Here is a 16481-nt window from a genome sequence, read left to right on the forward strand (position 1 = left end):
AATTACCAAAGGTACCTAAACAACACACCATCAGCCTGCTTACCAGCCAACTGGCCATCTGGACCAACTCAAAGCTATCATAGTGTTTTAGTGGCTCGGGAAAGCCGCACTGCCCCTGAACGAGGCAGTTAACATTTCATCTTCCTTTTAGGTGGTAAACCGCCTCCTAACATGCTTGTATATTCTGTGCTGCACTTTCAGGTTCTCAAAGATATATTTACCAGAGACTACAAGGCCACCATTGGAGGTGACTTTGAGATTGAGATTGAGAGCTTTGAGCTCTCAGGAGCTCCATTCTCCCTTCAGATGTGAGAGAGGGTCATGGCCTGGTTTGATTTTGTGCTTTATTATTTGATTAGAGACATTATACTTATTTACTTGTATGCAGGTAATCATTTTTCCCCCTCCTCTACATAGCTGGGACACAGATGGCCAGGAACATTTAAAATGCATCGATTCAGCATTCTACAGAGGAGTTCAGGGTAAAACCGAGACAGCCAGTGAAATACCTTTGTAGAGTAGAATATGGAATCCCTGGGGGGGTTCACTGTTGCTGTTTGACATGGCAGACATTAAGACCCTGCAAGGTAAGTTTATTTAATAGATTATGAAATCAAGAGTGAGCACAATACAAAGATAAATCTGAATGATCAAAGTCAAATTGTATCTAAAATTAAATGTCTATTTATCTCTCACAGGCAATGGTTAGAGGAGACCATGAGGGAGAATGAACCTGGTCGGAACCAAGAGTGACCTACTTGTGAGTGCACATACATGTACATGGTTCATGTTAGGTAGATAGGCTACTGTAAATAGATATTGTAGAAAGGCACACATGCACTTCCCTACGTATGTATTTGTACAGTGAAGCTAGAATGTTTAATTTAGCTTTATACTCCAGCATTTTGGATTTCTTTTGGATTTATTTTAAATGAGGTGACAGTTCAGATAATCAGCTTTTATTTGAGGATATTTTCGTACATACAGTGAGCTCCAAAAGTAATTCGGACAGTGACAATGAATTCCTGAGTTAAAGCAGTTCTGCATTCAAGAGTGGGCCAAAATTCCTCCACAGTGATGTGAGAGACTGATCAACAACTAAAGGAAGCATATAGTTGAAGTCATTGCAGCTAAAATTGTCACAACCAGTTATTTTGTAAGGTGGCAATTACTTTTTCACATGGAAATTGGGTGTTGCATAACTTTGTTAATTATACAAAACAGGTTCCATCTAATAATAGATTTTGGTTGAAGATCTGATAACATTTAGTTAAAAAAATATGCAAAAAAAGAGAATCTGAGGGGGCAAATACTTTTTCACTGTATGTGTATTAAAGTGTTTGAAAGTTTTTTATTTGGTCCCATATTCTTAGCACACAATGATCAAACTTGTGACTCTACGAACTTGTTGGATGCATTTGCTGTTTGTTTTGTTTGTGTTTCAGATTATTTTGGCCAACAGAAATTAATGGTAAGTAATGTATTGTAGAATTTTGGAGTCACTTTTATTGTAAATAAGAATAGAATATGTTTCTAAACACTTATACATCAATGTGGATCCTACCATGATTACAGATACCGTACAATTATAGGACACAGGGGATACACACGTCAGAGAAGATTGGAAGAGGAGAGGGAGATGGGAAGAAAAATGAAAGTGGATTTCAAAAGTGGAAAGAACTGTGACTGACACGAGCCTCCATATCTGTCTTAACTGGTATCATTCGTACGTGCCTCACTGTCTAGAATGGACACACAAGAGTCTACAGCCTTTATAATCATAATTTAGTACTGCCATTTTGGGATGTAATGTATCAACATGCTTGATTTTAATATGGTAATCAATTACCTTTATTTAATGCATTGTATTTGATGAATTCACAGTATTTTGTCTAATTTTCAGACTATTTTGTATTTGAAGTGGTTTGACGGTTGTTTTATGTAATAGATTATCATGTATTGTAATGTGTAGCCCTAACATTCTGCAGCTGAAAATGTGACATTTATTGTGTATTTGTGTTATTACTCCTAACCTCGTCCCTATGCTGAATTGCTACTGCTCAGAGATAGAGCCGGCTGCTGGGCAAGATTACTTATCAAAATAAAGCTTTCTATTTTTGTACCGGTTTCCATAGTGTGACATTTACATATCTCAGTTCCTTTCACTTGGATGGCTCTTACTTTATAAAATGCTACAGTGCTTTTTACAAAAGACAATCACCTCAATGGAAAACGGGTTCAATATACTGCTTGGACCACCATAAACATCTCTCCAAACACAGAATAAACTGCAAACAAAAAAATATATTACTGCAGTGGAATAACTTTCTATAAATATTCGGTCAAATTTGAATGAACAAATACCGATACAGAGAAACAAGCATAACTTCTGAGCAGATTTGACCCAAAACAATTGCTCAAGACAGCATGGTCCCCAAAATGGTCACCTTCTAACAGAATACACACCAATGATTTGTTTTGAAGCCACAGTGCCTCCATCTTGGCACTCCCGCACCATTGTAAAAAATATTTTGGAAGCTGAGTGTGAGGCTATAAAAATGCATTTCTTAATTACTGTCTCGGTTTGTTTTTGACATGTTTATTCTATTACAGACCCTGTAATGCATACTTTTAAATTATATTATGTGAGCTAAACAAAAATTAAAATAAAATGTTTTGTAAAAAAATCATTAAAGTTCTATTTTTTGAAAGTAGTTATGTTACCACACTCTGAGGGCCCTCACCTCCTCCCTGTAGGCCGTCTCATCGTTGTTACTACAACAAAACAAATCAAATTTTATTTGTCACATACACATGGCAGATGTTAATGCAAGTGTAGCGAAACACTTGTGCTTCTAGTTCCGACAATCTAGTAATAACCATCGAGTAATATAACATAACAATTTCACAACAGCTACCTTATACACAAGTGTAAAGGGATGAAGAATATGTACATAAAGATATATGAATGAGTGATGGTACAGAACGGCATAGGCAAGATGCAGTAGATGGTATCGAGTACAGTATATACATATAAGATAAGTAATGTAGGGTATGTAAACATTATATTAAGTGGCATTGTTTAAAGTGGCTAGTGATACATGTACTACATAAAGATGGCAAGATGCAGTAGGTGGTATAGAGGTATAGTATATACATATGAGATGAGTAATGTAGGGTATGTAAACATTAAATTAAGTGGCATTGTTTAAAGTGGCTAGTGATACATTTTTTACATGTATGGCAGCAGCCACTCAATGTTAGTGGTGGCTGTTTAACAGTCTGATGGCCTTGAGATAGAAGCTGTTTTTCAGTCTCTCTGTCCCTGCTTTGATGCACCTGTACTGACCTCGCCTTCTGGATGATAGCGGGGTGAACAGGCAGTGGCTCGGGTGGTTGTTGTCCTTGATGATCTTTATGGCCTTCCTGTGACATCGGGTGGTGTAGGTGTCCTGGAGGGCAGGCAGTTTGCCCCCGGTGATGCGTTGTGCAGACCTCACTACCCTCTGGAGAGCCTTACGGTTGTGGGCGGAGCAGTTGCCGTACCAGGCGGTGATACAGCCAGACAGGATGCTCTCGATTGTGCATCTGTAGAAGTTTGTGAGTGCTTTTGGTGACAAGCCGAATTTCTTCAGCCTCCTGAGGTTGAAGAGGCGCTGCTGCGACTTCTTCACGATGCTGTCTGTGTGGGTGGACCAATTCAGTTTGTCTGTGATGTGTACGCCGAGGAACTTAAAACTTACTACCCTCTCCACTACTGTTCCATCAATGTGGATAGGGGGGTGTTCCCTCTGCTGTTTCCTGAATCCACAATCATCTCCTTAGTTTTGTTGACGTTGAGTGTGAGGTTATTTTCCTGACACCACACTCCGAGGGCCCTCACCTCCTCCCTGTAGGCCGTCTCGTCGTTGTTGGTAATCAAGCCTAACACTGTTGTGTCGTCCGCAAACTTGATGATTGAGTTGGAGGCGTGCGTGGCCACGCAGTCGTGGGTGAACAGGGAGTACAGGAGAGGGCTCAGAACGCACCCTTGTGGGGCCCCAGTGTTGAGGATCAGCGGGGTGGAAATGTTGTTGCCTACCCTCACCACCTGGGGGCGGCCCGTTAGGAAGTCCAGTACCCAGTTGCACAGGGCGGGGTCGAGACCCAGGGTCTCGAGCTTGATGACGAGCTTGGAGGGCACTGTGGTGTTAAATGCCGAGCTGTAGTCGATGAGCAGCATTCACACATAGGTATTCCTCTTGTCCAGATGGGTTAGGGCAGTGTGCAGTGTGGTTGAGATTGCATCGTCTGTGGACCTATTTGGGCGGTAAGCAAATTGGAGTGGGTCTAGGGTGTCAGGTAGGGGGGAGGTGATATGGTCCTTGACTAGTCTCTCAAAGCACTTCATGATGATGGAAGTGAGTGCTACGGGGCGGTAGTCGTTTAGCTCAGTTACCTTAGCTTTCTTGGGAACAGGAACAACAGACTGGGATAGGGATTGATTGAATATGTCCGTAAACACACCAGCCAGCTGGTCTGCGCATGCTCTGAGGGCGCAGCTGGGGATGCCGTCTGGGCCTGCAGCCTTGCGAGGGTTGACACGTTTAAATGTTTTCCTCACGTCGGCTGCAGTGAAGGAGAGTCCGCATGTTTTAGTTGCGGGCCGTGTCAGTGGCACTGTATTGTCCTCAAATCGGGCAAAAAAGTTATTTAGTCTGCCTGGGAGCAAGACATCCTGGTCCGTGACTGGGCTGGTTTTCTTTTTGTAATCCGTGATTGACTGTAGACCCTGCCACATACCTCTTGTGTCTGAGCCGTTGAATTGAGATTCTACTTTGTCTCTATACTGACGCTTAGCTTGTTTGATTGCCTTGCGGAGGGAATAGCTACACTGTTTGTATTCGGTCATGTTTCCGGTCACCTTGCCCTGTTTAAAAGCAGTTTTTCGGGCTTTCAGTTTCACGCGAATGCTGCCATCAATTCACGGTTTCTGGTTTGGGAATGTTTTAATAGTTGCTGTGGGTACGACATCGCCAATGCACTTGCTAATGAACTCGCTCACCGAATCAGCGTATTCATCAATGTTGTTGTTTGACGCAATGCGGAACATATCCCAATCCACGTGATCGAAGCAATCTTGAAGCGTGGAACCAGATTGGTCGGACCAGCATTGAACAGACCTGACAGCAGGAGCTTCCTGTTTTAGTTTCTGTCTATAGGCTGGAAACAACAAATGGGAGTCGTCAGCTTTTCCGAAAGGAGGGCGGGGGAGGGCCTTATATGCGTTGCGGAAGTTATAATAACAATGATCCAGGGTTTTACCAGCCCTGGTAGCACAATCGATATGCTGATAGAATTTAGGGAGTCTTGTTTTCAGATTAGCCTTCTTAAAATCCCCAGCTACAATGAATGCAGCCTCAGGATATATGGTTTCCAGTTTGCATAGAGTCAAATAAAGTTTGTTCAGGGCCGTCGTTGTGTCTGCTCTGCTTGGGGGAATATATGCGGCTGTGATTATAATAATAATAATAATAATATATGCCATTTAGCAGACGCTTTTATCCAAAGCGACTTACAGTCATGTGTGCATACATTCTACGTATGGGTGGTCCCGGGATCGAACCCACTACCCTGGCGTTACAAGCGCCATGCTCTACCAACTGACCTCAATGCCATCGGAAGAATCCCGGAACATGTTCCAGTCTGTGATAGCAAAACAGTCCTGTAGTTTAGCATCTGCTTCATCTAACCACTTTTTTATAGACCGAGTCACTGGTGCTTCCTGCTTTCATTTTTGCTTGTAAGCAGGAATCAGGAGGATAGAGTTGTGGTCGGAATTACCAAATGGACGGCGAGGGAGAGCTTTGTACGCGTCTCTGTGTGTAAAGTACAGGTGATCTAGATTTTTTTTTCTCCTTCTGGTTGCAAATTTAACATGTTGATGGAAATTTGGTAGAACTGGCGCCGCCTCTGGGTGAGTGGTTTCCTGTTTGCTTATTTCCTTATACAGCTGACTGAGTGCGGTCTTAGTGCCAGCATCTGTCTGTGGTGGTAAATAAACCGCCACGAAAAGTATAGCTGAAAACTCTCTAGGCAAGTAGTGTGGCCTGCAATTTATCACAATATAATCTACTTCAGGCGAGCAAAATCTAGAGACTTCCTTAGATTTTGTGCACCAGCTGTTGTTTACAAATATGCACAGACCGCACCCCCTCTCGTTTTACCAGAGTGTGCTGTTCTATCTTGCCGGTGCAGCGTATTTCCCGCTAGCTGAATATCCATGTTGTCATTCAGCCACGATTCCGTGAAACATAGAATATTACAGTTTTTGATGTCCCGTTGGTTGGATTTTCATGATGTACCTCGTCTAATTTATTGTCCAATGATTGCGCGTTGGCGAGTAGTATTGACGGTAACGGCAGCTTTCCCAGTCTCCTTCTCTGGGTTCTGACCAGGCATCCGGCTCTTTGTTCTCTGTACCTGCGTCACTTCCTCTTGCAAATAACGGGGATGTTGGCCCTGTCGGGTGTTTGGAGAATGTCCTGTGCGTCTTGCTTGTTGAAGAAAAAATCTTTATTTGATCCGAGGTGAGTGATCGCTGTCCTGATATCCAGAGGCTCTTTTTTGCCGTAAGATACTGTTGCAGAGACATTACGTACAAAATAAGTTACAAATAATGCAAAACCCCCCACATAATAGCATAATTGGTTGGGCGCCCGTAAAACTGCTGCCATTTCTTCCGGTGCCATTTTACAATCTCTCATGCATGCTTCAGTGTTGATTGCCTCAAAGCGATCATAAAAAGCATTTAGTTTGGACGCTCATGTCAATGTTAAGTAAAGATGCGCAGCTGATTACACATAGAAGTACGCCAAGGCTACCTGGCCTGTGCGCAAATGTAGGATTATAAATGTGCCCATTTGGGGTTTCTGATAGTCACCACCACTAATGAGCTGTGGAGCTTCTCAGAGTAATTTTTTCTTCACCTCAAACAGCAAGTAAACAAAGTCTGCTTTTATATCCAGTTGAAGTCGGAAATGTACATATGCCTCAGCCAAATACATTCAAACTGTTTTTCACAATTCCTGACATTTAATCATTGTAAAGATTCCCTGTCTTAGTTCAGTTAGGATCACCACTTTATTTTAAGATTGTGAAATGTCAGAATAATAGCAGAGAATGATTTATTTCAGCTTTTATTCATTTCATCCCATTCCCAGTGGGTCAGAAGTTTACATACACTCAATTAGTATTTGGTAGAATTGCCTTCAAAATTTCGGTTTTCCTTCCACAAGCTTCCCACAATAAGTTGGGTGAATTCTGGCCCATTCCTCCTGACAGAGCTGGTGTAACTGAGTCAGGTTTGTAGGCCTCCTTGCTTGAACACGCTTTTTCAGTTCTGCCCACAAATTTTCTATAGGATTGAGGTCAGGGCTTTGTGATGGCCACTCCAATTCCTTGGAAGTATGCTGGGGGTATCATCGGATGTGGCTACAGTGTCTCCTGACCCCTCCTGTCTCAGCCTCCAGTATTTATGCTGTAGTAGTTTATGTGTCGGGGGGATAGGGTCAGTTTGGGGTTTTAGGGTCAGCTTGCTGTTTGGGGTTTTAGGATGGGTTTCTGTACAGCACTTTGAGATATCAGTTGATGTATGAAGGGCTATATAAATACATTTGATTTGATGCTTGGGGGTCATTGTCCATTTGGAAGATCAATTTGTGACCAAGCTTTAACTTCCTGATTGATGTCTTGAGATGTTGCTTCAATATATCCACATAATGTTCCATCTATTTTGTGAAGTGCACCAGTCCCTCCTGCAGCAACTGTGGATATAGATAATTTTGTACCGGTTTCCTCCAGTATCTTCACAAGGTCCTTTGCTGTTGTTCTAGGATTGATTTGCACCTTTCGCACCAAAGTATGTTCATATCTAAGAGACAGAACGCGTCTCCTTCCTGAGCGGTATGACGGCTGCGTGGTCCCACGGTGTTCAGGCGTTTGGAAATTGCTCCCAAGGATGAACCAGACTTGTGTAGGTCCACAATTCTTTTTTTCTGAGGTCTTGGCTGATTTCTTTTGATTTGCATGATGTCATGCAAAGAGGCACTGAGTTTGAAGGTAGGCCTTGAAATACATACTCAGGTACACCTCCAATTGACTCAAATTATCTCAATTATCAGAAGCGTTCTGTCTCCTAGAGATGAACGTACTTTGGTGCGAAAGGTGCAAATCAATGGCATAATTTTATGGAATTTTCCAAGCTGTTTAAAGGCACAGTCAACTTAGTGTATATAAACTTCTGACCCACTGGAATTGTGATACAGTGAATTATAAGTGAAATAATCTGTCTGTAAACAATTGTTGGAAAAATTACTTGTGTCATGCACAAGTCGATGTCCTAACCGACTTGCCAAAACTATAGTTTGTTAACAAGACATTTGTGGAGTGGTTGAAAAACAAGTTTGAATGTAAAACTTCCGAATTCAACTGTACAATGAGAATGAGGAACTATTGTCAATGTAGCCTATTTGAAAAATCCAGCTCTCTCCCTTTTGATAACCACTTGGTATGAAAGGGAAACATTTTTAATGCTCTGATCTGGTGGAAATGTAAAATAGACCTACCTGAATACTTCTTATCCCATGCGCAAATAGCCTACATCTTTGTCTGTCCAGAGCTCAATGGTGCCTTATACTCTGAGGGTCCAGACTATTTCATACAATGGTGCAAGTTTGTTAGCACAAGCTTCTGCTGCCAAGTTGATAGTTGATACAATGTTTCATTTTCCTTGACAGGCAATGTGATTTATTTTCTACCTGCAGGCTGCCATGTTTTTCTTTGTTGGCTTTATGCAAGCAAGTTTTACATAGTTGGCAATATAACTCACTTTTAGATTTGTATAACTTTCATTTATATTCAGATATCATTTTGATGACTCATATGACAATGATTTTGAGATAAGAAGACTTTATTATAAAATAAACTGTTCCACAAAAATGTGCATATGACAATCATAAACTGGCATGCAGATCGGGTGAATTGGTAAGATAAATTGGCACTCCAAATGGAAAAGGTTGCCAAACCCTGGTGTAGCCTAATACCAGCAGCTCCGGGAGTATAATGACAGACTCTGGGAAGGCTAACAGCAGCGGGAGGAGGAGCTCCGGGAACAGTTTTTTTTCTTCTGGTTAGGCTATCTTGATCTCTGGCTCTCTCTGGAGTCATTTGTGTGTCGTAATTATTTGATCAGTGTGCTTAAAGCGTCATACAAGCTCAGTAGCCTACATATAATGGATTTTATTAAAACACATAGGGTTATACTGTATACTGTATATGGAAAAACACATGTTTTAACATTTTAACCAGTCGATTGGTCAAAAGAACAGACGACCAACGATTTTTTTTGGTCAGGGACAGCCCTAGTTTCTACAGTCTGTTGAAGGAGGAGCCACAGACAAAGGAGGTTAGTCAGGGGCTGGGGCGGGGACCAGTGGGGCTGCAGCCCATGCAACATGGGGCACAGGACACAGTTTACATTCAAATCAGAAGGGATTTTTTAAAATGTCTTTCCCACCTACTTTCTGTAGTTAAAATGTTCAAAATCCAGGGGCAGAATGACAGATGTGCACCTTGTCAGCTCGGAGGATATGAACTTGCAACCTTTCGGTTACTAGGCCAACGTTCTAACCACTAGGCTACCCTGCCACCCCAAGTTTGTGGTTTGTGGAAAGAATTCTCCTCAAGAACAACTGTCTCATCCTCTGTGTGCTGTGTCCCACTCAGGACTTGTGCCTTGCATATAGGTCAAGGTTCTCCCAAGATGTACTCTTAAGGAGCATACTGTTACTCTTTGGGGTCCAAAGATTTTATGTTATTTCAGAGGTATTCTGGCACTGGCAGCCAAAACAGCCAAATACTCCATCTAAACCACAAGAGGCTGCTGAGGGGAGAACAGCTCATAATAATGTCTGGAATGGAGTGAATAGACTGGTATCAAACACATAGAAACCATGTGTTTGTTTTCAATACCATTCCATTTATTCCATTCCAACCATTGCTAAGGTGCCACCGGCCGGCATTGATCTAGACGTGAATCGATTCTAAATTGCAATACAGTTCTAGAAACATAAAGCATATTACTTTCATATCACATCAAAATAATTTCATAAATGCAAAATATACACTTACTGTACGGTGTTTTAACCGGCTTTATCAAAGTTACAGCCGACAGTATTTTTCAGTGACATCATGCATCATCGGATCATGCTAGATAGCCAATTAGCACAGGTCTTCTGTCTGTCTTCCGTAAATACATGCTGTAACTTGGAGATATGGCTGTGTGGGACCCATATGTATCAATTTAACCTTTTTTTATTTTTATTATTATTTTCTCGCTGATATGTAAGGTAAGATCCTTATGCTTCCGAAACCGTACCGCAAGCGATGTGCGTTAATGTTCAAACCGAGAGTCGGGCCTCTTAACAAAACTCCCCCGAACAAAGGATGTCTTCATCCAATAACTCTTATGTTTAATGTAATGGAACTGATCTAGGGCTAGGTTAAGGTGAAAGGTCAAGTGCTGTTGATATGAAGGCTATGGAAAGATTTAAATTGCATACTCCTCGTCTGCTTCTTAACACACATTGGAGGTCAGAGGGGAAGAACCTCTGGCTTTCTCATCCAATGAGTTTTGAGAAGGAAACGAGGAGAATGACAGGAGTAGTATGCAATTGATGTCTTCCCCATGCCTGAAGAGCAGAGACCCTAATGAGCTGCTAGTCTTTTTTCAAGTCAAGTGAATAATAAAGAATAACTTTAAAAAACAACAACTTATTTCACCTTTATTTAACCAGGTAAGCTAGTTGAGAACAAGTTCTCATTTACAACTGCGACCTGGCCAAGATAAAGCAAAGCAGTGTGACACAAACAACAACACAGTGAGGAGGTAAGGCAACAAATAGGCCATAGTAGCAAAGTAATTACAGTTTAGCAAATTAACACTGGTGTGATAGATGAGCAGAGTAGAAATACTGGTCTGCAAGAGAGCAGAAAAGTAAATCAAAATAATATGGTAGTCTAACAACAACACTGGTAAATGTCTCCACATAACATGTCCAGGAGTGCAACATTGAAAACTTGGACTTTAAGCAGAATTTTTTGTTTTACCTTTATTTAACCAGGCAAGTCAGTTAAGAACAAATTCTTATTTTCAATGAGAGCCTAGGAACAGCAAGTTAACTGTCTGGGGCAGAATGACAGATTTGTAACTTGTCAGCTCAAGGGTTTGAACTTGCAACCTACCGGTTACTAGTCCAATGCTCTAACCACTAGGCTACCCTGCCGCCCCAGTATTCATGTATTCTTTTGTTGCAGAAATGAATACAAAATAAATATCAATCAATTATTAGGTGGTCTGTTCAGGATGTCTAATTGCATGAGGATAAGGTAATGCCAGTTTCCCTTCTCTGTGACTCATACACCTCTTGTCCAGTATCCTTCTACTCATCTGCTTGCCATAGGGCCCAGTTACAGCGTCATGTCTCTGGCATACAGCTTTTGTCTAATTGACGTCAAAAGTTGATTAATTAACTGCAGCTAACCCGAGGCTTAGCAACCGGAAGTATCTGTTTTTTAGGGATACAGCTAAACCTAGCTTCATAAATTATCCTAACCAGCTACGTCAATTTAGACAAAAGCTGTATCCCTTCTAGACTAAACCAAGTAACAGGGAAGAGAGGATGGAATGTGAAGTGTTTTCCTTTTAGGGATGGATGAAGTAGGGAACGCTTCTGAGCACCACGGAGGTCTTTTGCACCTTTCAATGATGTTTATACATTACAATGGTTGGCATACGTGCCATCATAGCTACCATTATTCCCCTATCATGGCTTTGGGACTGGGCAGATGTGAGTGAAGGCACTGCTTTTGTCCTCCATGTTCTCCTCGCCATCCTATTTTTGAAAGCTTTCCTTCCATGTCCATACGACATGTAAGGACTGGAGAAGTTACTCTACCTTGCACCACCAATGATATACAGCATACACATCATTGGCGCCAACCCTACACGCACGCGCCCTCAGTTGCTGCAACAGCTCGAGGATGCAGTACGTCGCACTGCGCATGCACGCTTGCAGCGCACGTTTCTATTTTTAGAAAGTGACGTCATCATGAAATATCAGCGGCAGCCTTCGGCCCCCACACCGGATAGACTGGATGCTTGCAGTAGCACCACAGGCCGCAGTAGCCATCAGTTACAGATAGAGAGGGTTTGGAGCTGTTTACTGATGATCTCCCTTCTAATTTGCGCCTCAGACATTAGCATTAACAGAATTGCTTCACCATTGTTTTAGCTAGGTCTTATGTAAGCGGGTATTTCAGAGAAAATCCGCAGTTACGTTTGATGTACTGTTTATAGCGTTGGACATCAGCAGGAAAATACACATCCGTCTATTCGAAAGCAATTGTCGATAGCCTGCTTCCTGTATCGTGGAACTGACTGCCCGACCTTCGGCGCACATCAACAGCGACAATGGCAGATAGAGAGCAACTGATCCAGAGAGCCCGTATGGCTGAGCAGGCGGAACGGTACGATGACATGGCCTCGGCGATGAAACAGGTACAAGAGACGTCATCGTTCTGCACAATGCATCTCACATGAAATAATTACATAATTACACATTGATATCAGTTTGTAACAAAGGTCATCAGATGACATCATTCAATGGTCATACAATGTAGTATCTTGCTAACTACGGTAGCTAGTTAGCTGGATTTGTCGTCTTTTTTTGGAAATTATTTATAAAGTATCTGCATAATCAAATCAATGTGAAACCTGGTGCACACAACATCAAGGTTATTTTGCTTCTGTTACTGTTATTTTGTCATATCGTTTTGAAAAGTGAATGTAGTAACTAACGTCCTAGTTATCTATATCTAGTTAAGAATGAAACTGGTGGTGGTCTGGCTTCGTGGCTAACAACGGCTGGACGATGCAGTAGCACCAGCCAAAATGAACATAGGCACACATTGGGTGCGTTCGTTCACTAGTTACAGCACTTCGGGCTAGTGAATAAAACTAGCTAGCTAGTCCAAGCTTGAAAGCTGGTTTTACATGACCTGCAATAGCTTAACGAAGATAGTAATGGTGAACTTTATGTCAGACAGAGAAAATATGTTCTTAAATAACTAGCAAATATGATGGTGGAAATGTATGAAGGACCAGATTTCGCGCCTTTGCGAATGCACCCACACATATCCTCACACATATCCTGTCTGCAAGAGGGTCGTCACTTGTTACCACAGCCACAAATGGCTAAACCCTGTCTAGTTCTACAATTGATCTTCTTCTTAAAATCTGACTTTAAACCTTAAGTACACTGCTAACCCTATGCCTAATCCTAACCATAAATTAAGACAAAAAAAAACACATTTGTATGATATAGCCCATTTTGACTGGTAACTAGTGACAACCCTGCAAGGTCCGCTGTATTGATGCTCATGGATACATTTTCAGCTATTGACTTAAATGCTTCCGGTTGCTCAAAAGGCATAGAAGTATCTTTATATACTAAAACAAAACGTCTGGTTCAATCAAGCACAGCTTCATTCCCAAACACAGCATACTGTACATCTCCACCTAGATATGGATGCACCCTGCAACTTCACACCTTTGTCATGGTGAATGTGTAGGTCCTCCCAATGTTAGGCCAATTTCTTAGATTTATAAAAAGTATATGATATGGTAGCATTTTCACATCCTGTCAACAATATTAAAATATATTCCATTTAGCAAATACTTTTATCCAAAGTGACTTCCATACATGTGGTCCCTGGAATGGAACCCATTATCCTGGTGTTGCGAGAGCCATGCTTTACCAGCTGAGCTATTTAACACTTCTATGTCCTCACCAGGTGACTGAGCTGAGCGAGCCTCTGAGTAACGACGACCGCAACCTACTCTCTGTGGCCTACAAGAACGTGGTGGGGGCCCGGCGGTCCTCCTGGCGCGTCACCTCCAGCATCGAGCAGAGGGCCATGGCCGACGGCAACGACAAGAAGCTGGAGCTGGTGAAGGCCTACCGGGAGACCATCGAGAAGGAGCTGGAGACGGTGTGCCAGGACGTGCTCAATCTGCTCGACCAGTTCCTCATCAAGAGTTGCGGAGAAGACCAGCTGGAGAGCAAGGTGTTCTACCTGAAGATGAAGGGCGACTACTACCGCTATTTGGCCGAGGTGGCCACAGCCGAGAAGAAGACCTCCGCCGTGGAGTCCTCCGAGGGAGCCTACAAGGAAGCCTATGAGATCAGCAAGAGCATGGCGGCCACCCACCCCATCCGGCTAGGCCTGGCCCTCAACTTCTCTGTGTTCTACTACGAGATCCAGAATGCTCCCGAGGAGGCCTGCAGGCTGGCCAAGGAGGCCTTTGATGAGGCCATTGGACACCTGGACAATCTGAACGAGGACTCCTATAAGGACTCCACCCTCATCATGCAGCTGCTGCGGGACAACCTGACCCTGTGGACCAGTGACCAGCAGGACAGCGAGGGGGGAGAGGCCCAACCCTGAGACCTCCTCCTACCCCCAGATAGTCTTTAGCTAGAGTTAGACACTCCCCTTCCCCTTATTCTCTACTATTTTTTGACCTTCTCTATTTTCTTCTCTTCCTAATCGCTCACTCTTTTTCTCTTTGTGCCATTATAATGCTCAATTAAGGCCTCATCAGGAAGAATCTGTTCTCTAGTGGCCTGTCGTTTTGTCCTACATTCTCACCTCTACCCCTGCTGCTGCATTCACCTTCTCATACTGTCCTCCTCAACTCTCTCCCTCTTCTCTGTCCTCCCAAGGCTTTCTGTCCCTGGCCCACTTTCTGTGCACTAGTGCTATTTTGTTTTTATTATAGTCATTCCATCCCATTTTTGATAGTTGCTGATGATGAACTGAATGGTTGGTATTCAAGTGGCATTTCCACAGGATGTTCTCGTGAGGACAATCTATCATCATGATGATGTCTGTAATGCTAACTAGGGAAATGTTTCATTATTTTGCACAGCATAGTGCAAATGTCACTATTTACCAGAATGTTGTTGTGCTCTCCTCCTTGACTTGTACCGCTTCTATGCCCCCCCCCCTGTTACTGTAAAATGTCTGTTGTCCCTCTCTATTTCTTGCCCTTTCCACTTTGCCCTCTGACCTCTGTGTGCACTGTTAGCCCCTGTGAACGTATTCCAGCCATCTTCCGTCTTGAAATGTCCGTCTGTGAATGTTGATGGGACAGTGTCTGGAGTTTTCAGTTGTGCAAGTACATTTGTTTATTGTTATGAATCATGCGTGGTCATTAAATAATTCCATTAAAACAACCTACCATGGGCACTTGTGTGGGTTCATGCCCTGTGCTTCAGAGTCATTTATAATTTCAACAAATGGCCTTGATTTCTGTCTTTGGTGTGCTGTTTTATAGTGTGTTTGTGTGCAGACATGCGTGTGTAGCCTATTCTGTGAGAATACTTGGATGAACAGCATGATTGTGTGCGTCAGTCGCTGAGTGAATTTGGCCCTGCAGTCATGAGCAATTTGGTCATGTGTGTTTCTTTTATCATTCAGGTATTACACACAGACACACACTGATTTTGTTCACGGTGTAGGATTTTGTGTTTATGGTGAGGATGTTGCTCTCGTGGTATTCCTCTCCCTGATGGACAAAGTCAGAATGGGTATCTTGGTGCAGTATACATTTCCAATTAATTATCGACACACCTTTTATATTTAACTAACTTAACCATTTGTTTAAAAAAAGGCTAGTAATAAGTCTAATACTACCCGTTTTTGTTTTCTGTTGAAAATGTTTTGCTTTCATGTGCCCAACTGAACAGAACTCTGGCTGGTTTCACCACCCTTTTTTGAGCCTTGCGGAGCTCTTTTTTTTGTCCTCTGCATTTAACCATCTTCAGCTCAACTCAATAGCAGCATCTAGTGATGGTTTTTGGTACTTTTACTCTCAACTACAGGGTTTATAGTGTAACAGCTCAAGTAAAGTAATATACACTACCGTTCAAATGTTTGGGGTCACTTGCTTTTGAAAGAAATTTTTTTTTTGTCCATTAAAATAATATCAAAATGAGCGGAAATACAGTGAAGACAATGTTGTAAATGGCCATTGTAGCTGGAAATGGCTGATATTTAATGGAATATCTACATGGGCGTACAGAGGCCCATTGTCAGCAACCATCACTCCTGTGTTCCAATGGCACGTTGTGTTAGCTAATCCAAGTTGATCATTAGAAAACCCTATTGCAATTGTTAGCACAGCTGAAAACTGTTGTCTTGATTAAAAAAGCAGTAAAACAGACCTTCTTTACACTAGTTGAGTATCTGGAGCACCAGCATTTGTGGGTTTGATTACAGGCTCAAAATGGCCAGAAACAATGAACCTTCTTCTGAAACTCGTCAAGTCTATTCTTGTTCTGAGAAATGAATGCAATTCCATGCGAGAAGTTGCCAAG

The 16481-nt window shown here is 42.3% G+C and overlaps 1 protein-coding gene and 1 long non-coding RNA gene across 2 annotated transcripts; both read left to right on the forward strand.

Moving 5' to 3' along the window:
• Positions 1-212: 212 nt before the first annotated feature.
• LOC118385655 (uncharacterized) lies at positions 213-2639 on the forward strand. The gene is made up of 4 exons (XR_004826073.2): positions 213-308; positions 418-587; positions 699-760; positions 1446-2639. It is a non-coding gene; the product is annotated as an uncharacterized LOC118385655 (long non-coding RNA).
• A 9525-nt stretch (positions 2640-12164) lies between these two features.
• LOC118385217 (14-3-3 protein eta-like) lies at positions 12165-15374 on the forward strand. Its single transcript, XM_035772168.2, has 2 exons — positions 12165-12598; positions 13894-15374. The coding sequence occupies exons 1-2, from the start codon at positions 12512-12514 to the stop codon at positions 14545-14547; spliced, it is 741 nt and encodes a 246-aa protein (XP_035628061.1). The 5' UTR covers positions 12165-12511; the 3' UTR covers positions 14548-15374.
• Positions 15375-16481: the final 1107 nt, after the last annotated feature.

This window comes from Oncorhynchus keta, chromosome 6, assembly GCF_023373465.1.
Source record: "Oncorhynchus keta strain PuntledgeMale-10-30-2019 chromosome 6, Oket_V2, whole genome shotgun sequence".
Classification (NCBI taxonomy): domain Eukaryota; kingdom Metazoa; phylum Chordata; class Actinopteri; order Salmoniformes; family Salmonidae; genus Oncorhynchus; species Oncorhynchus keta.

Excerpts from the sequence above, each read along its gene's own strand:
- LOC118385217 (XM_035772168.2), top strand. The coding sequence starts at position 12,512 with ATGGCAGATAGAGAGCAACTGATCCAGAGAGCCCGTATGGCTGAGCAG. Across the intron at positions 12,599-13,893 it reads TGGCCTCGGCGATGAAACAG|GTGACTGAGCTGAGCGAGCC; the intron begins GTACAAGAGACG and ends TGTCCTCACCAG.